At 37.9% G+C, this 24,649-nt stretch overlaps 4 protein-coding genes across 11 annotated transcripts in view; 2 read left to right on the top strand and 2 right to left on the bottom strand.

Annotated features, from left to right (window-relative positions):
- The window catches only part of LOC136250141 (myocardin-related transcription factor B-like), a 10,315-nt gene extending 3,801 nt beyond the window's left edge, over window positions 1-6,514 (bottom strand). Inside the window, exons 1-4 of the mRNA XM_066042312.1 lie at window positions 6,203-6,514; window positions 5,893-5,958; window positions 5,023-5,078; window positions 4,175-4,250 (exon numbers count right to left, since the gene is read on the bottom strand). Of these exons, the coding sequence (XP_065898384.1) occupies window positions 4,175-4,250; window positions 5,023-5,078; window positions 5,893-5,958; window positions 6,203-6,314 (310 nt within the window). The 5' untranslated portion in view covers window positions 6,315-6,514. The remainder of the gene's footprint in view (window positions 1-4,174; window positions 4,251-5,022; window positions 5,079-5,892; window positions 5,959-6,202) is intronic.
- LOC136250154 (syntaxin-8-like) lies at window positions 6,478-11,106 on the top strand. Its single transcript, XM_066042330.1, has 9 exons — window positions 6,478-6,604; window positions 6,694-6,793; window positions 7,964-8,058; window positions 9,351-9,404; window positions 9,453-9,506; window positions 9,798-9,892; window positions 9,944-10,036; window positions 10,089-10,190; window positions 10,948-11,106. The coding sequence occupies exons 1-9, from the start codon at window positions 6,594-6,596 to the stop codon at window positions 11,013-11,015; spliced, it is 672 nt and encodes a 223-aa protein (XP_065898402.1). The 5' UTR covers window positions 6,478-6,593; the 3' UTR covers window positions 11,016-11,106.
- LOC136250144 (uncharacterized) lies at window positions 10,974-21,055 on the bottom strand. Of its 2 annotated transcripts, XM_066042315.1 has the most exons (17): window positions 20,880-21,049; window positions 20,496-20,584; window positions 19,351-19,384; window positions 19,225-19,290; window positions 19,109-19,176; window positions 18,952-19,009; window positions 14,725-14,817; window positions 14,567-14,673; window positions 13,631-13,678; window positions 13,513-13,579; window positions 13,402-13,464; window positions 12,914-13,001; window positions 12,765-12,861; window positions 12,166-12,715; window positions 12,036-12,116; window positions 11,687-11,788; window positions 10,974-11,117 (listed from the first exon to the last, which is right to left on the bottom strand). In XM_066042315.1, exons 1-17 carry the CDS (start codon window positions 20,973-20,975, stop codon window positions 11,079-11,081), a joined length of 1,746 nt encoding a protein of 581 aa, XP_065898387.1. In that variant the 5' UTR covers window positions 20,976-21,049; the 3' UTR covers window positions 10,974-11,078. The 2 variants fall into 2 exon arrangements, 1 of the variants encoding a protein (XP_065898387.1); XR_010698444.1 differs by lacking the exon at window positions 10,974-11,117 and having other exon boundaries at window positions 12,161-12,715; window positions 20,880-21,055.
- Window positions 21,018-24,649, top strand: LOC136250148 (DNA excision repair protein ERCC-1-like). 7 transcript variants are annotated; one of them, XR_010698447.1, is made up of 7 exons: window positions 21,018-21,491; window positions 22,139-22,238; window positions 22,292-22,368; window positions 23,195-23,297; window positions 23,342-23,413; window positions 23,452-23,578; window positions 24,521-24,649. XR_010698447.1 is itself a non-coding variant. In XM_066042320.1 (7 exons), exons 1-7 carry the CDS (start codon window positions 21,064-21,066, stop codon window positions 24,594-24,596), a joined length of 891 nt encoding a protein of 296 aa, XP_065898392.1. In that variant the 5' UTR covers window positions 21,018-21,063; the 3' UTR covers window positions 24,597-24,649. The 7 variants fall into 7 exon arrangements, 6 of the variants coding, with proteins under 6 accessions (XP_065898392.1, XP_065898394.1, XP_065898393.1 ...); XM_066042320.1 differs by having other exon boundaries at window positions 23,452-23,486; XM_066042322.1 differs by having other exon boundaries at window positions 21,019-21,491; window positions 23,462-23,486.

Raw genomic sequence — 24,649 nt, 5'->3', positions numbered from 1 at the left:
GAGGGGGGAATTTTCACTGATTTCGCAGTTTTGGGTGTTATCAGCAAAAATTTTACCCTCAAAATATTTAGACCTCCATATAGTATAATACATCGAAAATTTTATTTTTAGCAACATTGCTCAACCTCAAAATATTTAGGCTATACAGTAACCTTATTGATGTGACTTGAAATTCTTGTAGGATGACTTGGCATGTTTGGCTAATATTATTGTTTACACTACTAATATTATTGTTTACACTACTAATAATTATTATCACTTGGTTGCTAGGAGATATTACCCAAGAGAGTGACCACTGCCAATGCTCTCCTTTGTTTACTAAACCACATACCAGTGTATGGTGTGTACAGTTGTATAACAGGTGTGCCCAGTATGTGTGACCTTATAACAAGGAATGCTACACAGGGATTGTATGAAATAAATCACAAGCACAACACATTAAATCAGTTCTTCAAATTGTGCTGTAATTCAAGTAATAGATTAAAAATCCAATCTATTGTACTAACTAGCTAACTTAAACTTCAAGTGTGCTGACATTACAAGCGAGTACAACGAAATGTCTACTCCACAAGATGGCTACCAGCAGGACACTTCTTCTATCTTATCCACTATGTTCTGCAGGGTACTGGATGACTAGTGTTTTGAAACTATACAATCTTTTAATTTATTGAACTGCAGTGAAACCTCAATAATAGGGCCACCAATGAGACCACAATGTGGCCTCAATAATGAGGTAACCTTATTAATTATTAATGCAGTCATAAAGTACATCTTTGGACTTAGGAACCTACCAGAGATAAGGTAGTGAGGTTGTCAGGAAATCTAGAATCCATAAAATGAGTGACACAATGGCACCAATGAGAATAAAGTATGACAAAAGGCCTATAAGCTTAAAAAGTAATAATAAAGTAGGTGTGTGGGCACACAAGACAATAGGACAACACTAGGCTATGAAAAGCGAATCTAGGTCAACAGAAAGGTGTATAGAGGTGACCATGTACTTTCCAATTTCAGCCATTTAGTGGATATTAGTGAGTGACATCATTATAGACATGTACTACAAGTGTACTCCTTAACACAGACAAAAAATAATTTACTACTTGAAGCACTGTCAAGTATATGTACAGAAGGAGGGATGTGTTGAGAGACTAATACAGCACAACGTGCAGCCATGTGCTGTACTAGTCTTAAGACATCCCCCAAGTGGCTGTAATTTTTTTTCTATGCATAGGCGGTGCATCTTCTACATAACTGTACTGTATTTGCCCATCCAGTATTGTATGAAACACAGTACTGTATGAAATATACCTCAGCTTTGATCTTCCTGTGCAAAGTACAATATTAACTATTTAAAAAAGACCACCTTGCAACATGCGCAGTGGGTTAAGCCCATCACAGTGACCACTCAATATTTTAGTCACATATTGCATGGTGACAAATTGACATGGTGTCAATATGATGATGAGGTGTATTTGACACTTCATGACTAAATTGCTAATAAAATACTTCCCAAGTAACAATAATAGACATGTGCTCAAGTATCTGTCAGTTTAGTTGTCAATGAGCTAATTAGCAAATGTGTTAATAATACAGTTATTGTTTCATTTGGACGAGCTCAACTTTGTTAATCCACTTACATAGTCAACTAGTGTACGTATATCTGCAGATATAGGCAACCTTCTTTATTTCACTGCTTTTCCTTTTTTCACTACTTTTTATGATCCTTATGCAACTTAAGCATACCAGAAAGAATGGCACCAGGCATGCCATAATTTTTTTTTTTTTTTGCATCTGAATGCGTGCCCCAACCATCAATTACTGAAAAGTAAAAGTCACCTCGTTTTCAGCTATGTTCCACCCGTTGAATGAAGAACAGTACAAGAAATATCTCTGTAGTTGCTATGGAAAATACAGGCAATAAGCTAGTCAACACAACCATAGGGAAGCTGTATTGCACTATCATGAATTGACACCTTGCATTGTCACTTGTCAGCGAAAAAAAACAAAAAAAAACTGAGACACAAAAGAGAACAAGGGGAAATCCATAATGCATGTATTCTACATACTGCAGTTGGCAAAAAGGCATGTCTCGGGACAAAACAATGTCGAACAGTGAGCCCACAGCCTTATCCATTGTTGATATACTTGGCTGGAGGCATTAGTTAGTCAGTCAGCATAAAATTCTGAAATTTCATAGAAATTTGCTGGAAGGGTTTAGGGTAGCTCTGAATACATCTATGGGCTTGGCTATAATCAATACTGTCAAGCTGGAGTTTTTTTGGGTGATACTGTTGGGCAAGAAAGCCCAAACCTCCATGATCCCTAATATACAGTACTACCATACCAAGAGTAAATAATGGAAGAGAGAGTATCCAACTGCCATATACTGCATCAAAAATGAGCATGTCAAGTAGAGAAGCCATCCTGTAGTGCTTTCAAAGGCAGTGTTGAATGAAGTAATAAACACCTGCTAGCTCAGACTGTTTGAAGTGTCCAGGCATGATTTGAAGTCAAACAGTCTGAGCTAGAAGGTGTTTATTACTTCATTCAACACTGCCTTTGAAAGCACTACAGGATGGCTTCTCTACTTAACATGCTCATTTTTGATGCAGTATATGGCAGTTGGATACTCTCTCTTCCATTATTTACTCTTGACCATACTGAGTCCTGAAATGCACAGCCAATTAGTCTGGTCCAAATTAGCCAAACATTGAAACATGGAATCATCAAGAAATGTCTGACCTACTGACTGTCATCAAAAGCTCACACAATTAGTTAAATACTAAATTATAGTTAGAAAAAAAGAAAATGCTGACAAGGTTTTTAGAGACTTGTGGGTGAGGGCGAAGCTGCATTGTGTAGAAACACTCTAAGTGTACTAGAAAATAAATTTGAGAGGGGGGACAAAGCTAGTATCAATATCTACTCCTTTGAGTTTTAGTGTCAGCATTATATTTGAGTGTTCCTATACATCCATGCTCAAATGAACATCTTGTACCAGAAAGAAGGCTAGCAGTAAGATTCATTTTTGGCTTTGCTGATTTTCAGTAAATAACCCTAACCAAGACCACAGGTAAATCCACCATAGGTACATTACTAAGCTTCAGACATCAAAGGGAATTGAAGATGTAAGTACTAACCCTCAACTCCAGTCATGCCACCATAGAGACAATACAGCTATTTCCTTGTTTCAATATTCCTACTACAATAATGTTATTCACTACCTATACAGTAGCAGGGCTGAGAGCGTAAATGGATGAAGATTTTGGTCACAACAGTTTGACTCCATACACCATTACCTATAAAAAATCTTTCTGGTAGTAACAACAAGCCAAAAATTCTGGGTCCCAAAATACGAGATGCCTAGTCTTGCATAGCCAAACAATCACTTTTTCTTCTCTGTGTGAACAGAAAATAGTAAATAGAAATTCTGTTCCAACCTTCAATAGTTTAGTGAAGGTTGATTGGCAAAGCTCTAGCTTGTTAACAGACTTAAGAAGTTTAGGACTTCACATATCAACAATCACCAGAAATTAGTGAAAGTTTGAACAGAATTTCTGTTGTCATTATGTATACAAAGCTAGAAAGTCTTGTCTACTGACCATTAGGGGTCCACAATATTCGGGAGCAACCTTATATGCTTTAGCCTTGACTTATTGGACATGGTTACCAACTACACAAACAGTATGCACCAAAATTCTCCCTCCAAAAATTATCATATTGTCAGGTGAAGTGCAACAAAGCCAATGTTGGAATCTGACACTTAAAGCCACAAGACAGCAGCAATTGCCATAAAGAATAATGGAGAATAACACAATAGCACAAAAATTGTATGTATTTCTGGCAAGATGTACACTGTGAGCTTTTTTGAGAGGGTAACTTTAGAAACTTTTTGCTACACTTGTCTGCAGGCATCAGCCAGTCAGTCTGTTGATTTGACTGGTTATTCCAATAAGCAGAAAATAAAACGTAGATCAGAGGTGACTGTGGTCAGAGGTGACTGTGGTCTGACAGCATGTGTGGGCTTCAATACAAAGTTAAGTATTAACTTTAATGTAAAAACAGAACAGAACAAGAACTATACAAATCATTTGGTACTTTTGGCTACTTTAACAGCAAACAATTTAATAACCCCCCCTCCCCTTACACAACAGGTTTAGTATATAAACAGTACCTTTTAATATGTTCATTTGTACTAATTCAGTTTGGTCAGGTCTTTGTCTTATCTTCTTCTGCAATGAGTCAGTTGTCTGTAACAGACATACAGTTAGTGTACACAGTGAGTGTAACAGATGCATGGTCAGTGTAACAGACAAATGGTTAATGTAACAGACAAATGGATAGTGTAGTAGGCACACGGTAACAGACACATGGTCAGTGTAACAGACACATGGTTAGTGTAACAGACACATGCTAACAGACACACAGGGTTAATGTATTAGTGTAATAAACACATGGTTAGTATAACATACACACCATAGACACACAGTGAGTGTTGTGGTCCCCCACACACTAATGAGATTTTATTGCAGAGGAAAGTAATCAACCACAGCACATACAGCGATTCATCAAGAGCCACATCAGAGGAACATTTCATTGATCAAGAGTTCATAATATAAAAAGAGAGGACTTTTGATTTCATATTGATGTATATACCCCCAATCTGTCTGGAGGTAACATTCACCTTGTACACAGGGTACCCAGAATTACGTCCACAATGGTTAACAGTGGTGTACACATAGTGTATGATAATAGAATAATTTTTGACTATGTTCTAACTTCTACACACTGGTCAGTACAATTATTCACTGACTAAATTCTTATTAATATTTATTAAATTGGCATAGTTGGTATGTTTATCACACATACAAGGATCATCATTAATACAGACTTTGATTCTGTACAGAGTATTGCCCCGGGTCAGAAGTCTACAAACTTTAGACAGAGACTCATTAATCCCCACCCACACACGCACACCACACTACACGCAGGCCTACCATGGGACAAACACAATGTCATTACCTTCTTAAACTCCAGTCTTGACGTTTGAGCGTGCAATACAGGAGATGCTGTGTATCCTACAAGATCATATGATGGTGAGGAAGTAATAACATACAAACCAGGGAATCCCCCCCCCCCCCACCATGTGATGATTATGGGATATTTCCTCACTAAACAACCAACTTTTACTATATTAGGCATATATAAGTGGTTCACTCTGTGTGTTCAGGAAGTTATTAGACGACAAACCATAATTGTTTTACACTAGTTCCAAAACCTACAAAAGTCTCACTGATTTATATACCACAGTCATCACATAAGTAAAGCTAACAATTTGTCACTGAACTAAACACATCTTCACACTTGCTAGTGTAAACCTCAAAAAACATGCACAATGTTCAAGTAACCATAACAACGGTAACATGAAACTACCTGGTGCCCACTCATTTGCAACATGAATAATGATAACAACATTTACAAGGCTACAATGATAATACTGAGTTGGACACGACTAATTTATTCCACTACAAAGCAAGATAATTCCATTGTGAACCTTTAGTTGTAAGGCAAGCGTGGCAGTACACAGAAAGTTAGTGTATGGAGTTGTGGCACACATGTACAAACACACACCAAGAGGCATAAATATTATGAACTAATAGAGTCTACCATGGCGCCTAGCAACCAAAGGCATTTATTCATAAGGCAGGCATGATAAGTAGAGCAAAAGTTTATAAATGGAATTTTAAAGGTACTTGCAATTATCAAATATTTACTAGCAAATTAATTACACATGAGGAGTCAACTTCTATGCATGCAAAGCAAACACACACTACATGCACATACATTTATTATTTCAAGTGACACATGACACACAAGGCCAAACACACTCACCATAAAGTATGTTCTTGTCCATAAGGTCTTGTCTGGGAACACGATTCGATAACTTCCTCTCCAAAACTACACATAATAATATTGTATACATGTTCTAAATGTTGCAGAAAATCTGATGCACACATACAGGAAAAGGCATCATCCCAGAATAAGTCTACTTCAGGCCCCATTATACCCATATCCATAGACTAAAATACGAGCTATGGTCACCGAAGCACTTATTTATACCGGGTTTAATGTAATTATATGTCTAGTTACAACTTCAATCCCATGACGCATCAAAGAAATAATTAATTTACATTCAAAATACCATTTTTGACAGTCTGGCGGCTGTGAGTCGTCGTGTCCACTCTTTCCGTTTCCATGTCCGCTTCCCCATCGTCTAACACATCTCGTGAAGTATCTTCGTCTTCTTCATGCATCGTTCACTAGCGGGGAAACGTTCCACTCCCAGGAGGCAGCCCACAATTAAGCAGGACACAAACGACACAATCACGATGTCTACTGCTACACTAAGTCACTAGATACTAGTCAACAAAGCTCACGATCGCTCCAATATCCAGTTGACGTCCTAAATGACTCCATTTTCTGACAATTTGGTTATTGCCTAATTTATTTCTCGGATATTTGCGGATACTCGTTAATTTCTTAGTGTTGTAGTGAAGGCCAGTGCAGGCTGATTTATCAGCGATACGATCATCATGGATTCATGGTAGGTGTACGGTGTAGCTATTAGCGGCATGCAATAGGTTGATGGCGCAAAATGTGATGTGTACGGCATTAATTAGAGTATTTGTTTAGGATGACAGAATACTACAATTTGGCGGACCTTGGCTCACGAATATGGGAGCAGTTAAGTAGAAGGGACCAGAGACAACAAACCAGGGCTAATATGGCCAGAGTAAGTGTGTGATTGTGCTCAAGGTCCTCCAATGCAATGTGCTTTAGCTATTTCCAGCTTGTGTACTGACTATCTGTATGCTGTGTAATAGTGTCCATAAGTGTGTGGCGTGTGATAACACTATATAGGACACACTTGCACACATAAACACTACACTCATTCAATACACTACACTTACATTTCAGAACATGCAGACACACATGTATGCCACTAGTAGTGGGAGGATTATCCGCAGAACAACTGGTAGTACCATGTATGCCACAAGTTCACTTCCAGACAATTCTGGATACTCGTTGTATGGGGCAGACAATGATAGTTGAAGCCAAGCTCAGTTACACAGTCATGTTAGACAAATTAACACACACATGTCAATTGTTAGTGTTTAGCATATCTTAAATGCTTGGAACTTCACTTTCACTCTGTCGTCATGGTTACAAGCCAAATATGCTGGGAAACTACTACAGTTATTGGAAATTCTTTGATTGTTCCTTTACAAGTTACACCCTGTGTGTTAGTGATGTGCAATATACCGAAAAATTATTGACATTGCAATTTTTTTTTCAATACTGATATCGTATCAAATCTCAATATTTTTATAACTGATATCAATATTTATCGTATAGTCAATATTTTGCTGCAATTTTCAATATATTAAGTGATATTTTGGTAATTTACAACTTTTGGTGTGTGATTTGCAATCACGGTAGAAATGAAGCTCAGTTCTGTACAGTTTAACCATTTTAAAAAGCATCTACCAGTCTCCGAGGCTTGTTGTTACAAATTCTATAAAGTATAGTCGCTAATTATAAACATTTGCCCCACACAATTAATCAGAAGAAAAAATACCAAAAAGTATCGAAATTTCAATATTTTACCAATTATATTGATATCGTACCGAAACTAAAATCCTAATATCGCACATCACTACTGTGTGTACTGTGGCCATACAACCACTGTGCCTGGCTATGCCATCAACTTGCCATATCCTCTGTAACAAGACCAGTTAACTTAATGTTTTTTTTGTTTCAATGTATTTTGTTGTACTAAAGCTGCTAAATACTTCCTGATTATATTTCCTCTCTGCAAATAATAATTGCAATCACTATGATATTGAGTGTTGTCACATGACCACCTGTACGTGCTTCATGTGGGGAATCCCCCTATTTATAGGTTAATGAAGACATCCGCTCGCTGTTGTCGGCGTACAACAAGTCACTATTGTCACTAAAGAGTTCACTAGCAAGAGCATCCACCTCTTACCACATGTATCCTTATGATTGTGGGGGGTTGAAATAATATTGGCATGAGCAAACGTGTGATTTGAAAGTAGTTTGTTAAATATATTTTCTATTGAATGAAGAATTTGTGATTTGTCCAGTTTGCAAACAATACAAAAGGTAATTTCATGCAACTGTTTCCAGCTTATACTGTAGTAGTAGTATACCAGTCTAATCTGTGTAGACCATGTACATAGGTGATATTGTAAGTACTATAATGGTAGTTAAATGAAATAGCATGCATGCTACTGAAATTAATTTTTCTAGATAGTTTATTAGCCATGTGATTTTCTGGCAGGAATGCATCCAGGAATTGAAGGAAGTATAAATTATTCCCACCAAAAATTTGTCATACCTTACTTACAAGGGTGTAATTATTGGAGTAAGATTGCTGTTGCCTATTAGTGGTGGTGATGTACCAATTAATCGGTGAACTATTGAAATTCAGTTTAATGGCCAAATTTCAGCAATGTCGGTATCAGTAATTATTAGCAGATAATTTAGCTACTGACCCTGATGGTATTGTTTTCATACAAAAATGAAGTTAAGAAATGGCAGCTTTACAAAATGCGTGTGAAATACAAACATCAGACTGGTTATCGGTATCAGCCATTATATGAATTTCAATATCAGATAATCAGCAAAATCTCTTATCGGTGCATCACTAATTGGTGGCTAGTACATACAATATGCAGGAAAGAGGCACATAGACTCATGTGACTCAAGGATGTGTAAAATACATTAGTTGTACTGTAATCTTCTAATTGTACCTTTAGCATTATGTGTATGATTTTCAACCGTATTTTTACTGCCACCACTCTTTTCATTGCCAGTCATATGTGTTTAGTGGGTATAGCATCAGTTTGGTGGTTGTACAGGCGGTACTACATTTTTTTAAAGAATGGTACGGTAATATGAAAAATACCTCAGTAACACTAAATACCTTTATATTCTACACTCTTGACATAATAGTAATAAGTTATCTTTTTAAAGGAACAAATGAAATGACAATTGTACAACAAAGTAAGGTACTGTATCTCGAAAAGTAACAAAACTGTCATTGTGAATACTTCAACATGCATAGGTCTGTGCTTGTCCTAAACACCAAAAATTTAATGAAATCCATGTGCATCAGTGTACCTTTATAAATACATACCTACAGTACTAGCCCTAGTTGCAGAAAACTGTTTTTCAAAAAGTTTTCAGTAGTTTCTGTATAGGAGTTCCACAATTTTTTTGTTGCATACAAAGCAGTTGTTGTCCTTGACACACCCACACAGTACAGACAGGGAGTACGAGAGACGACAACAGTTAGTTGATGAGCTAACTACAAAGTGAGCTACATTTGTGCTTACTGTGTGGTATTTAGTTGACTGGTGTAGACAGAGACAATATGAGATTGCTCTACACTCATTAGATGGATCTGCTAGCTCAAGGTGACATACATACAATAGTATACGAAAATTCTCAAAAATGGGTTGAACTTTTTGTAACCCAAACTAAAAAAAAAAACTGTTACGAATTGTAACAATATTGTCTTCTATGTATACCAGTTAGAATGTTTGATGGTGCTCCATAGTGAACACAAACAGTACCCACAAAAGTTATTGCACACTTTTGAGGTTTAGGGTTACATAGTTTTCCAAGTAATGATCTTATTTACTGAATTGTAAGCTATACATAATACAATACAATTTGTAGTTACTGGGAATAGCTCCTGTTTCTAGGGCTCCTCTCAATCCTTTTCCTACTGAAGAGACAGACACAACTCGCAATATGGACACATCTGCATTACGTCAAGAGCAACAAAGAATTATTGAAGGTTGTTTGGCACTGTATCCTATCAACTAACTACATGGTCTCCTCTACATAGAACAAGATCGTGGCCTGGAAGCATTATCTAATGCTCTCCGTCGACAAAAAAAGATGGGACAACAGATTGGAGAGGAAGTTGAATATCAAACTGGTGAGGTAATGTCTGGATTGAGTCAAAATTCATTGTCTACCTACACATTCAGGAATGATAGAAGACTTGGGTGGTGAAACTGAAAGAGTTGATTTGAGAATACAACGGGAGACACGCAGAATAGAGACAACAACAAGAAAAAGAGGAAATTGCGGTGGGTAGTCATAAGCTGAAAGTGCAAATCAACAGTGTTCAATGGTAGACTGGGACATGCTGTCATATGCACATACACAACTCTTTCTTGAATTAGTTAATTCTTTGGAATAACACACAACAGAGGCTCCTTAGGTGTACTGTGCCTCATGTTGAGACTCCCTAATACAGTCCATATTTTCAGTGACATTGATTTCTAGTGGGTTCATCCCCTTTTAATTGTGTTATCAAAAACACTTGTGGGAATAATACCCAGTATTTTCAAAATTAATATTGCTGATAAATCACTGTTTTGCAACAAATAGTTATACCACGGCACGAGTGCTTGCCTGATATATATGCACAAGCCCGAGGGTCCCGAGTGCATATATACAGGTAAGCACAATTACCCGTGGTAAAACTAATATGTTCTACTTTAGCATGCAGATTTGCCTAATGTGGGATTGAATTTTACCAAACAAACTGTGATTGTGGGATGCAATTTTAATACATCAAACAGTAGTTTTTTACTAATATAGCAATTTTGAGTCAGTACAATATGTGATATATATACACTGGCTTTCCTTTGATCTGAGGTGTGAAAGTGGTACATGTAGATATGGTGGATGTAGTACATAAATGTGTTGCAGTGAGTTTTAGGATGTCAAATGTTTCACACATTTGTACATGGTTTCAACATGCATGGTCCCAAAGTGTACATTATAAAGAGGTTTCCACTCATCATTGTCTGTACGTGTGTGTGTTTGTCCCTCCCACAGTTCTGTGGTGTATCGCAGTACTACTATTCATTGTCATCGTCGTCTTCATGGCTATACCAAGACAATAATGACTGCAATTTATATAAATCATCGTATAATTCATGTGCACTTTAAAAAATGATAATTGTTTTTTATAAAAAATTGTTTGATGAGATGAAATGATCAGTATCCTGAGAAAGAATACAACATGTTAGGAAGTGGCCACATCAGTCAATTGAGTCAATAGAAGATGTTACTACAAGATGTTGTGTGAGGCCTACTCCTGTCTGTCTAGCCTAACAGTCAATGGCTTCGCTATTAGTGTACAAGTAGTAGTAGTAAAATATAAACACTAAGCTTAGTTGAAATAGCTGATGGTAGCAAAATTACGTATGTTGGATTCTGCATTATCACATCTAGGAAATACTACTAGACTATACTGAATCCTGTGACTGCAAACAACTTGTTACTATATTTCCAGGAACGTACAGAAAATAACACTTCTATGCTTAAATCATGATTGTTAAAGAAGCCACAACAAACTAAACAACTATGTCATAGGAAATGACCTCAAATCACACAATTGTGTATTTTTCCGGTGTAATGGGATGGTGGTGGATCATGTGAGCTGTGTATAACAGTGACCATGTGTGTACCGACAACAAATGGTATGTTAGCCTAAATTCATTGCATTTGTGAACTTATGCCAAGTCCCATAACTATATTATTTTAATTTATTATGTAAGATGAGGGTGCTTACTTCCTGAGGGTCATGTGAGGGAGTCAGGGGGTCAGTCTTAATATAACACATCAGTTCATCTTCTGACATGTCTGCTTCTGTTAGCTCATGTGGCCCACCATCCTATAGTATAGTAGTAGTCATGGTAACAGTGGTAAATAGCAAATATTGACCAGCTCTGTGATAACCAGTTCTCAGGACTATTATTCATGAGCTTGCATGAGAGTAATTGGCTGTACAAGATATCCAATTTCAAGAAAAAAATGTATAATAGTATGTTATAAATGATATTACATGGTAGTACAATGACAATCAGTAGTAGTAGTAGTATAAGACTGGTTGTCATCACAGAGCTGGTCAGAGTACGTACAATGGCCAATGGAGGTGAAGGACAGAAATGAATGAAGTGTCCTGCTAACATTTCTCTCAAGTTTCCTGTAATGATTCTTTCCTGGGAAACTAACACATGACATCATCATCACCATGACAACACACCTTACCACGCTAACACCCTTCACAAGTAATTCTTTAATACTACCCTCCATTTCCTGTTCAGACATTTCTGATTGGATGACTTCCTCAACTGTAGTATCCTGAACAATATCCTGACTAGAATTATCATGATTAATGTATATGTTCTGGCTGGAGTGTTGTATAATATCCTGATTAGTATCCTGACTGATGTCCTGACTAGTGTCAACAGTAGGTATCTCACAGCACACTTCATATTCCATAGCTGAATAGTCTTCTTGTGGTTCATCACACAACTGATCACTGCTGTAGCAGCAGACACTGTTCACAGCTGACCTGGTCACTTCATCCATATAACACTCTAGAGAATTCTCCTCTATTGCTACCTCTTCACTTAAAATGTCCTCATCTACTAAAGATGTAGGTTTAACTACTTCCCGTCGCTTGCGACCTGTCAGGTATGGCCAATTGGTATCAACCACTGGCACCATATTCAACTCTTTTTGTAGTCTTTCAACAATCACCTGGCGTCTCTTGGTCTCCTCAAAGCTTGTCGTAAACAGGCAATGTGGATAGGAACTAATGATGTAATAATGACATCATCTTATGCATTTTATAAGAAGCACACCTTTCTAATGACACTGCTTGCTTTGCAGTGTAGAGTTGTCGGCACTTGTAGATGTCATCAACTACCCTGAAGATGGTTCGGATTTTGGTCTTATCAGCTATATGATGTTATTAGGGAGATCATGTGATGGGTGACTCATGATCACTTACCATGCTTCCTGTCTGCTGCCAAAATGCTCTTCACCCATGGTATGGACTGGGCCATCTCATACAACAACTTCTTTATGGCATATACCAGCTGTACAATATAATAACACGCAACCACACGTAAGCACGCACGCACATGCACACACACAAAGCAAAGCTTTGGCTACTGTACTAGAATGGTCACAACTATCCAGTGAATTTAGCACTGGGACAACTCTGTTCAGTGCAGGCAAATCCTACTGGAGCAGGACTGATAGCCCACCGGAGGCTGTACCATGTCTCACAGGTAAAGCTGTGGGCACCCACAGCTTTACTGCCTTTAGTGCCCACAGCTTTACGATAGCTGCCTCTGGTTAACACCAGGTATCTATTGATGTTACAGCTGGGTGGGCTGCTTCCCACTAGGTCAGCATTCATCAGCTGGGCATCGAACCTGGAGCTCTACCATTTGGCTGTGGTGTCTCTCTAACACACGCACACATAACACTTACAGTCATTAAATCATTGTTCTTCACTCCATTTACTTTAAAGTAATAATCTCGCAATTTTTTTCCCTGTGGAGCAACAATTAGCAGTGTACCTCATGTGAGTGGTCCACCTACCGGAATGGATGACTTGTTATGATTCTCAATTCCAATAACAGTAACTGCTAATATGAACTTGTTGGTCCTGTGAATGCACAGTACTATAAAGTGTATAAGTTATCTCCACAATACATACCTACAAACAGTCAGGAATTCTCTTGAGCTTGTTGCTAGTTGGTAGACCCTACAACACATCATCTACTAACTGTTCACATCTTAACACTTAACACTACTACATGCACACAATACATCACAAACAACCGACACCATTAGACATACGATGGTGTGTTGTGTGGGGGACAAGAAAACTGACATGCCACATCAGTGTGCTATTATCAACAGGAACAAAGCCATGATATTCAAGTATACATAACCTCTAAATGGAAATATTTTATAGTGGAAAAACCCTCCACCACCTGTAGCCCATATACTGAATTGGAACTCTCTTTAGTAATTTCTTTTTGAATGCAAATACATTATTTAATTCCCCTGAAATTGGTGCACTTAAAGGGAAAGTTAGTAGACAAACTTAAACACTAACTGTGGCTTGAATCTAATGAACTATTTGCAATTTTCATGCCTATGGAGAAAGTACTTGTGAGAAAAAAATTTAAAAATGGCCTGTATATGTTGGTTAATCATTGCAGCAGTGAATTTTGGTGGTTTATAAAATTGTAGAGAGATACAAGGGAGAACCAAAATGTGTGTATGACAACCATGCATTCAATTGAGATACAGTACTCTAATAGAACAGTCGATCAAATTAAAATTACCCATGTATCTGTTTATTTTTAGAAAACTATAGTTCTAAAAGATTCTATGCCAAACAGCCAAGCTGTGAAAAAGTGCAGCCTTTAAAAAAATACAGAATGAAATGTAAAATCTAAGATGATGGCCAAGAAATTATCTGAATTCTAACAATGAGATGTTGTCACTACTAAAACTAGTTGGTATTAAATTGTTTGGCCACCACCTTAACTTCCCAACTATGGCTTTATCAAAGGCCACGCCCAGTATCCATTATCAACAAGACGAGTGTTATAACTCAGTTAGGTGTTTCTATGAGACCTACTTTGAACTTTGTCTGATGATGGCTGAACGATCCTCATCACCACTACCCACTTCCAATTGTTCCAACAACCCATGTGCTCTTAGTTCAAATGCTGCTGCACTGTTGATCTGTGGTGTCAGTGAAGTTGTTGATCAGTGACCATTACCATTGCTCCTCACCTCATCATCAGGATCATCTCGTAGGCTAGCAAATGCTGCCCTTAATCTGCTTACAGCATTGCCCAGTTTGTCAAAGGGTACCCCAGACAATCTCTAAAGGAAGAACATGAATCAGTAACATTATTGACTATGTGTGTGCACCGTGTGTGTGTTGTGTCATGTGTGTGTGTGTTGTGTCATGTGTGTGTGTTGTGTCATGTGTGTGTGTTGTGTCATGTGTGTGTGCGTGCTTTAAGTCTTCAGACCTCCTAAAACAATCATTACAGATTATTATTATTATTATTACTAGGACCGCGTCACATACAACCAAGTACATACACCAATATGACAGCCCCCTGGTGAGGCTATTAGGTGGTGAAGGCACGATCCCCAAATCAACTCAATATGTCACAGTAGTGACAGATACAACACAATAGTGGCATCGTAACTAAAGGCCACCAGTAGCTAAGTGCCAGTACACCATTGGTGTGGTAATGGCACAGTGATGTGTACACAGTATAATGTAATCATGTACACAAAACATACAGGAGAGAACTATACATTGTTGCAGTATTGTATGCAGCAATACATTATAGGCAACATCAACAGATAATAGTGGTGGATCTAGAAATTTTCAGAGGGGGTTTCAGATTCCACGCTGTAATTGTGATTTCAAAGACTAAAGTATGAAGTTTTTTGCCAGTACAGAGTCCTTCTATAACACACGTGGCAATTTTATCACTCACACGACGACTCGTCAATAAATTTGGGGCGTGCGTTATTTTCAGAGGGAGTTCAGCTGAAACCATAGCAATCCACCTGTATCCACCACTGGATAAAAATTATTAGCCAATATACAGTACAGTATCAACATCAACTAGAGCTAAATAAGTGGTGAAGCAATGGCACAGTGACGGGTGACACGCTATAATTATGCATACACAACTTGCAGGAGATAGCTACACAATACTGTAGGAGTATGCAAGCCAAAAGAACCAGATAAAGGAAGACAGCCAAGCCCTAGCAGCTAAGCCAGGTGAAGGCAAAAAAAGATTAAGCATGTATTGAATTGCCTGACACCAACACAAAGGAAGTTCGCCATGCCAGCTGCACAAGACAAAATTGTTTACTTGTATTTTATATGTAACTGTATTGTAAAGAGCGTGGCATGTGTTTTAATGTTTTCTTGTACAGACACTTTCCTACTCCTTGCAATTTTCCAAAGCGAAAAGCATGTTCATGTGACCATTAAACAATTGTTAGCTAGAGCCTGCTGAGCGCTAAGGTCATAATTGCTGTACAGGACGACTACAAGAGGTAAGGATACAAAGTATTTGTAGCATTGTGTTATTAAATGAACCCGTGGATAATCCAGATAGTGAGATGGTTTTCACGAATTACGCTTTACGGAATACGCTTTACGGATTTGAATTGCAAGTTTTTGTAAAGTTTCTGTATTGTTAATTAATTACATATTTTATGTGACTGGCAGCTGGCATGGAGACTTGAGACGTTATAAACATAAAAACTTACTTGTAATCTTCTTGTTTACGTGTAAAGTGGCCTCTGACTCTCCTGCAGTCACTCCACGGACTTCGCCCATCTTCTCCTTCGCGCAATCTGTAATTAAGCAAGTGTGTGGTACTGGGGGTTATATAGAACTACACGTGTGGTCAAGTCATCGGCACGAACGGGCGCAACAATTATATGTTTGTGCCTTCGTTCACAGGCGAATCAATCCCCGATTAGTTTATGTCTATAGGCCTCGTAGTTTTCTCAAACATTAATTATTTATTCATTATTATTTATTTATTTATGACGTAACTTTAACCGCATTTCGTATTATTCTTAGTACTTGGTTGTATAATTATTGGTTAAATAGGGCAGACAGCCGTGGCTGATTAGGCCCTACAAGGTACTAGTAAATACATTACAAACATTCAATTATGACCTCTGAAATAACAGATTATTCAATGGCTTGAGCAGAATGGTCACTTATCTCACATTGTGCAAGCTAATCCTTTTGTACTCCTGAATCAGCACTCTCATCTCTGACATTGGACACTGTGGAGCTGTTCAGTGCTAACACTGACATTGATGGATGAAGAGTGCCGGGGAACAGACAGTACACCAGAAGAAGTGCAATCCACCAGTGTGATTCAAGTTCTTGCTCCCTCCAGTGCAGTGAAGGACCACTTGACCCAAACAGGCAGTGCTCAAGTGTGTGTGTGTGTGTATTTATGTATGTGTATGTGTGTGCGTGTGTGCATGAGAGGTATTAAAGAACTAAATGACACTGGATGGTTTTGGAGAACTAAATGAATCCGCTCCTAGCATGTTGGGTTATACAGTCAAACCTCTCTAATTCGACACTCAATGGGAGCCATAAATTTTTCTGGATTAAGGAGGTTGTGATTATTAACTAATAAGTCACCTCTGTAGTCCGACATTGTACAATATCTAGGTAAAATGAATCACACAATGCTCCATTTTTAACAGGAATTAATTTAGAATTTGCAAGTATTACAGCTTTTTTTTTTATTTATTGTCAACCAATTAAATGCTTTGGTTGCTTAAAAATTATTTTCTGTAATTGTTTTTAATGCTGCTATTATTCTCTGTCAGTTGAAAACAATGTATTTCCAAATCTAGGGAATCAAATTTTGTGTCGGATTACAGAGTACAGAGGTGTCAAATGACAGAGGTTGTTTTCTACACAAAAGTACTGGCAAATGATATTTTGGTCAGATTATAGAGGATTCTGGATTACACAGGTGTTGGATTAGAGAAGTTCGACTGTATGAGAAGAAACGCCACCCTGATTGGCTTAGAGAGTCCTTTGCTACTTTATACCCTAAACCCTTTCCAGAAACGATTTGAATGATTAGGGAGAATGATTGGTTGGTAGCTAAAGCAATGACATTGAATGAGGGAGTATTGGTGGAATAGAAGTATGGCAAGGTATCAGAGACTTACAATGTGGTTGATTCCATATAGAGTACTGACCACTGATGATGAGAATGGAAATCTGTGTTGTGACCTGTCCTCTCAGCAAACTCATTGAAGGAGACACTTAACAGTATAATGAAGAGATGTGTAGCAGTCAACATCAGAGCAGCTTTACCAACAGTGCAGTGTACAGTGTGCATTCCATAGGGAGCAGGATATGGCAGGACATAAATGCGTTGAAGACGAGGTACTCTACAGTGTGAAGAATGTTTAAGAGTAAGGATGGTCTTACTGTACATAACTTTCACGAACTGAATTCAACTAACTGTAATATCACAGAACATGAACATGCACCTACCTCATCAGTGAACAACAGAGTAAATGTACTCTGCATGTGAAAGATCTTTTAACTGGCCTAGTGACCTGAAACAACACAAATGTCAGGCAGAAAGACCACTGCCAGTTGAAGAACAAGGAGCCATTCAATGTTAGTGCCACCATTGGTTCCATAGCAAAGGAAAACTAACTGTTCACAAGTGCAAAGATGACAAGGCAATGTCTTGAACTTCTTCATACAGGTAGTGGAGAGGAGGTATTGTGTGTGTGTGTGTGTGTGTGTGTGTGTGTGTGTGTGTGTGTGTGTGTGTGTGTGTGTGTGTGTGTGTGTGTGTGTGTGTGTGTGTGTGTGTGTGTGTGTGTGTGTGTGTGTGCATGCATGCGTGCGTGCGAGACACTAATAGGAAGGATTTGTTACACTCAGGGTTGTGCATAGGTGACCCAATGTTTTAGGTGTGACTAGAGCTGAGTGATAGTGGCGATCAATCGATTATCGTGATAGCTTTTAACAATTGTGATCTTGATAGTATACTATCATGCTATTGCGATTACTTATCCATATCTGTGCTTAGTCAAAAATAAAAGCAAACATGATAGTGTTGAAGTTCTGAAAACTGTAAAAGACTAGTAGCTTGAACATGGACAACAAGATAACAACTGTAATACTGACACATAACAATTTTTAGTGGAGTGTTAGAAAAGTAGATATGTGGTGTGTACATAATTGGAGTATTCATGTGTTGTTTATGTGAAGTTGAGTGTCTTTAATATCTGCTAGTAACCATCGTGATACTGTCGTGATACTATCGTTATCATGATATAAAAGTTACTATCAAATCAAATGATTATGATAGTTACACTATCGCTCAGCTCTAGATGTGACTGCGTACACAGCAGCCAAAGCCTTTGTTTGGTGCATAGATGTGTGTAACAGAGGGAGAATTACACAACTACACTACTTACCGCAACTTGCTTGAGAGCAATATTGTATCTGAGCTTCCTCCCCAAAAGATAAGCAGCTCTATAACAAATATTAACAAATATCCAAAATGCACAACAATGAAAATATATTAAATTATCCCTTACAATGCTATATATCATAATTACAAGTGATACCCACCCATATGCAAGAGGTCTCATGGCTGCTCCTTGTAATACTCTTTGAGCTTCTTCAACAATTTGACAACACTAGAGTAGAAAATCTTGTCACAACACCATCTGATTGGTTATTATTACCCTCTTGGCCTCCGGTTGGAGAGACAACTGTTCACAAGCTTCCTTACAGACAGCTAGACGTGATTTCTATGGTAACCAACAGCAGCAGTACATGACACACACAATCAGTGAAGTGTTACCACCCACCCTATACAGAATCTGACTGGCTCCTGTTGGTCTCCTGTGTGTTGGATAAAATCATTGTAAGCACTGATAAAAATTTTACTACTACAAGTATAATGTGTTCAAGCCATACCAGTTTTAATTCCATTTTGCATCTGGCAGATTAGTTTTTAGAAAATAGAAAACATGAGATGCAAGAGTGTGGAGCCCCATCCACTTTCATTACAGAGAGGGACTTAGTTAGCTCCTGTACTTTCCCGTACCCTACCATACTTTCAAGGTCTGATAGGGACACACTAAAATAATATTGAATTTTCCCTCACCATGATTCTTACATACCTAGAACCATTACAACTCATGGGGCATATTCAACCTCTATGTTTTGTCCAGTATTGCAGACAGGATTTGGCAGTGATATTGCAGTCAAACACTGGCTATCAAACACTGGCTGTCAAACACTGGCTGTCAAATACTGGCTGTCAAACACTGGCTGTAGAAACAAGGTTTGTAATTCTTGTGTAACAAAGAAGGTGCTCCAAGGCTTAACTATTTTATTGCTTATATAACAAATCAGCCTTGAAATTGAAATACTAAACATGATGCACTTTTTTATAGCCTAACCATAGCTACTCTGGCACATAATTATGTCTGTGAATCATTAGGTGTGTGTTGTATGTACCATCTTTGGGAAATGTATTAAATGAATACCATACAATGGCAAACTTTGTCAGGAGGGAATTACTATGAATTTCAATGAAGTTTAACCCACCAATTAAACCTGTAACACCCAAGATTTATACACTACAGCACAACACAACACACCTACACACTCATACTACAGTACACAAATACCTACACATGTTATTTTACATAACACACCCTTACAACATTATATTACACTCAGATCCCTATCAGATGAACTATCTTCTAAATAGTCCACACACCACATGATACCCACACACCACATGATACTCTAATATACAGTAGACCAGTCAAACACTAGTAATCTCTAATATAACATTCTCTTTACTATTGTAATCGTTGAATTGACAGCACCACAAACTATTTTCCTGGATGATATGGGGGATTGGGGGAAGATAGGGGGTAATAATACTAACACTAATTATACACACAGTACAATGCCCACACTAGTCAAGATTACAACTAACTTGTAAGTGTCAGAGACTTGTTCTCCAATAATTTCTGAATAGTCCAATGGCTCTTCTCTGGGGAACGTCTTCCCACAAGACTGACACACCTAAAACAACACAATCACTACAACTAGTCCATATCACTACGAAAGAAAAAAATACCACTACAAATCTACTTTACATTAGAGTCAACCATAGATTGGGGTGTAGTATCTATGAGTCAACCAACTAGCTATATACAAGGACTGAATTCTATCAGGACAGCTCTCAGCAAACTGATTATCTATGATGTGACAGACCAGCGGACCTGATAATACAAACATGTCCCCTGGCAATTTAAGCCCCTGAACGTCACAATGACGTTCACAAGTTCCAACACAAAATAATCGAATTTTGTCTCACCAGCACGTCCTGAGTTCCACAATCATCTTCCTGTATATTAGGGTTATTACAACAAGTTAGTGAAGTACTTGTTGCTTGTGCTGCTGCTGTAGCCATCGTAGCTAGCCTCCTCCCATCAAACGCCGCATGTTGAATTACCGCCCAACTTACTTGTAGCGCCTCTTAATAATTAGAGATACCGGTAATGGCGCGACGTGAAGGAGGCGCGCCTAAGAAGTTCACGATTCCTTCCATTGAGGAAATCAGGCAGTATGGAGTGAACCAGGAGGACAATGGACCAGTCTTGTTCAATAAGTCTGTGCCAACCAGTTTTGGAGGAAGAAGACAGGATAAGCCTGATGAACATGTTGTGGAGCTGCAGTCCGCCATCTCATCTGAAGCCATGATAACCAATAGTGTTGCTATAACAACAGTGACATCATCAAGCACAACATCTCCCTTGACAGACAGTACAACAGTTACCATGACAACAGGTTCATCCTATTCCATAGTAGCAAATCCAGTACAGAAAAACAATCCAGTGGTACACTTTATTAGGAATATTCCAGTGATGTTTGATGATGTTATACCTGACTTTGTACTGGGCAGGACAACGTGTGCACTATTCCTCAGGTACTGGCCTACTGGAAATGGTTGTATGAAGTGTATACATGCATGTATGTGTGGCTTTAGCATTTCTCATGTGCCAGTATGGTAAACCCTTGCTTATCCAAATACCAATGGTCTCAAGCATTGTGTTTAGGTAACTCCTTTCAACTACTCTAATAGAACATACACTAACATACAAGATATTCTAATTGAACAGTCGTTTTTTTTTCCATTATGGATATCCAAAGGTCTACTGTATTTAGTACAGGTTCTATAGTGGCCTTTTGTGGATTACTTACCAGAAATTAATAGTTAGTTCCCCCTGGTTTTCATTCATGACCTAGCATTTATTTGACCAGCTTTAATGTTGGTGGATGTACTAGATGCACTGTTACCTGTAGCTGCTTACTGACAACTTACTGGAGTACAATAACATCTCAGGCCTTAAACAAGGAATTATGCACTACAGTGTTTGGACCAGAACATTTTGGTACCCATGTCCTGGTTTTCCACATCAGTTATTGTACTGCATCAACAGGTTGCAGATTTTATTTGGTATTGACACGTTTGTTCCAATGGTTGCAACAAGTGTATTTTAAATTTTGATCTTTGTCTCAAAATTATGTATTGTCAATGATCTGTGTGACTGACTTATATTATGTGTTGTGTAGTGTACGTTACCACAAGTTACACCCTAATTATATACATGACCGACTGAAGCAACTTGGTAGGCAGTATACTCTCAGGATATTACTACTACTAGTGGATGTGGTGAGCCACACCCCTCTGTGCTCCAGCCATACTTACTTGTGCTACTGCTGCAGGTGGAGTGTCAAAAGACATTACAAGAGTTAACAAAGATCAGCTTGTTAGCTGACTGTACCCTAATCCTATCATGGAGGTGTGTATGTGTCACTGTGACCTAGTGCATTGTACAACAAGAAATTTTGATAGAAGAAGGTTTGACAAATTACCATCTCAAACCTTGATAGTCCCTTTAAAAGTGAGTCTTTATATCTATGATTATTAACTTTTTATCAGCATTTTATTTATCAAAGCTGATGAAGTGTAGATTTGTCAAATTTTCCTTCTGTCAAAGTTTATCAAGTTTATCAATAAAGTCACCAATTTCCGAGACTTAAATTCTTTAAATGTTCTAAGGCATTACTGTAATTATTAGTAATGAACAGTAATACTACCCCAAGTACTTTACATGTGAATTATCCAAAACTCCAGTTTATCAAATGGTGAAATGGTTGTTCTATTAGAGTGGTTGGGTGCTCTATTTTCATACATTTTCATACATGCACAATGCAGTTTTCCAAAACACTAGATAGTCCCCAAGTGTTCAAATAACCCAGGTGTCCATTATATCACTTTTCAGTCATTCCATTACAATATTATATTCATGGATAAATGTCATAATAAAGAAAAAAATTAACTGTTAATTAGTCATTGTCCCTAGCAACCTGAATTTTGGATTATTTCTAGGTGTCAGGGACCCTCACTCACATGGATAATGTATGGGAAAACTACAAAATGTCATATATCATTTCTATATGTTATCCTTTTAAAAATTGGAGAAGTTACTTTAGACATTGACACCTGCAAAATTCAGGTTGCTAGGGGCAACAATTATTGTTATACGTAATAATGCCTTACTATGAAATTGGTCCATTAGTCAGCTAATAAACCAGTTTCTGAGGTCACCATATCTTTTCTTCTAGTGTAGAAGAGGCAGCTCGTTACTTAGAGACTTACAAAGCATACGAGAACAAGCCACCAGATGTGTTAAAGGAGAGAGTAGAATCTGACACCAGTGTTGCTAGGGTGAGCTGTTACATTATGTTACGTCATCATGTGTAGTGTTGTAGGCTATTGAGTGTCTTACTAGTGTCAAGAAGATCAACAAATCAAATGCCTCCATGTTGGTAGATGCTTTTAAAGTGAGAGATGTGACTAACCAATTAAATGTGGGTATCAGTTACTAACAGATGATGGAGAATGTAGTACGTGCAAGTAAGGAGGAGTTGGGGGTGTGTCCAGGTCTTGGACCACAGAAGGTAGCATGATGAAACCTGTTCATCAAACTTGTCAACCGGTTTGGTTAGGTAACATGACATGGCCACGCTTAAGTTATGTCACTAGCTACATTAGATATTCACTAGAACTTTTGACTATACAACTAAAGTGGTGTTGTACAGGGGACTTTTGGTGATGCCAGGACCTAGGTACATAGCAGCATAGCTGGGTGAAATTTATGTAAAGGAAAGGCATTACATTAGTACATGAAGCATGCCAATTAGTGCTGAAACGATTATTCGGATATTTGACTATTCAGTCAGGATGGCCCTATTCAATTTGTTAACATGTTATTCAAATATTCTTTAACACTGTAGCAAGCTGTGATCAGATGAATAAAGCCAACCTTGAGATTGTGAACAAAGTGGCATATTCATACTGAAAAATTCCATTTTAGAAGAGATAGAAATAGCTTTCAGGCTTTACCTTACTACCCAACAAAGTGCTTAAAGAATAATCGGTCATTGTGTTCACAAGTAAAAATTTCTATTCGTTTCAGCGCTAATGCCAATATGGGGGAGATGTTCCCCCAGGGAAAACTTTACCCACTGAGATTGAATCTGAAAATGATTTCAGCCGTTTATCAGTGAATATTCGGTTGCCTCTCTATGCGAGTATCTTGATAATTTTGCAGTAAGGTTTCTAAATACATATGCCACCCAGAAGTTTTTAAAAATAGACCCTTTGGAATTGAATCTGAGTAAATATACTACAAGTGTATTGTTGATTGACGTATTAAAATGACTGCAATATTAGAGTACTTCAATCTTGATTTATAATGTAAAATTATTGATGGCTGGGCCTGGCCCCCTGGGGCCCAAGTTCTAGTTATGCCCCCGCTGTTGTGTAAATGACAAATTTTGGGACTAAGCAACTAAAGTAAAGGTGTATCAGTTCAGAACAGGTTCCACTGTATAGCACATACACACACACACATACTGACCACATTATCATTATTAGTTATCTTACAGGCTCACCAGTTACATCAACTGTTCCATGAACCATTTGTACTGCAGAACAAACACAAACGTAATACTGGAGAAATGAATTAATTTTTGTTGAATTATGTAATGATAAATTATCACCTAAATATTATATGA

Source organism: Dysidea avara, chromosome 3 (genome assembly GCF_963678975.1).
Source record: "Dysidea avara chromosome 3, odDysAvar1.4, whole genome shotgun sequence".
In the NCBI taxonomy this organism is placed as follows: domain Eukaryota; kingdom Metazoa; phylum Porifera; class Demospongiae; order Dictyoceratida; family Dysideidae; genus Dysidea; species Dysidea avara.
The sequence above is the reverse complement of the archived record's forward strand: the minus strand, read 5'-3'. Positions and strand labels throughout refer to the sequence as shown.

Excerpts from the sequence above, each read along its gene's own strand:
- LOC136250154 (XM_066042330.1), top strand. Across the intron at positions 8,059-9,350 it reads GCATCCACCTCTTACCACAT|TACAGACAGGGAGTACGAGA; the intron begins GTATCCTTATGA and ends ACACCCACACAG. Across the intron at positions 10,191-10,947 it reads AAGAAAAAGAGGAAATTGCG|TTCTGTGGTGTATCGCAGTA; the intron begins GTGGGTAGTCAT and ends TCCCTCCCACAG.
- LOC136250144 (XM_066042315.1), bottom strand. The coding sequence starts at position 20,975 with ATGGCTACAGCAGCAGCACAAGCAACAAGTACTTCACTAACTTGTTGT. Across the intron at positions 19,291-19,350 it reads CCAGTCAGATTCTGTATAGG|AAATCACGTCTAGCTGTCTG; the intron begins GTGGGTGGTAAC and ends TGGTTACCATAG. Across the intron at positions 13,465-13,512 it reads ATAACAAGTCATCCATTCCG|GGAAAAAAATTGCGAGATTA; the intron begins GTAGGTGGACCA and ends GTTGCTCCACAG.
- LOC136250148 (XM_066042319.1), top strand. The coding sequence starts at position 21,064 with ATGGCGCGACGTGAAGGAGGCGCGCCTAAGAAGTTCACGATTCCTTCC. Across the intron at positions 22,239-22,291 it reads TACTACTACTAGTGGATGTG|GTGGAGTGTCAAAAGACATT; the intron begins GTGAGCCACACC and ends CTACTGCTGCAG. Across the intron at positions 22,369-23,194 it reads ACCCTAATCCTATCATGGAG|TGTAGAAGAGGCAGCTCGTT; the intron begins GTGTGTATGTGT and ends CTTTTCTTCTAG.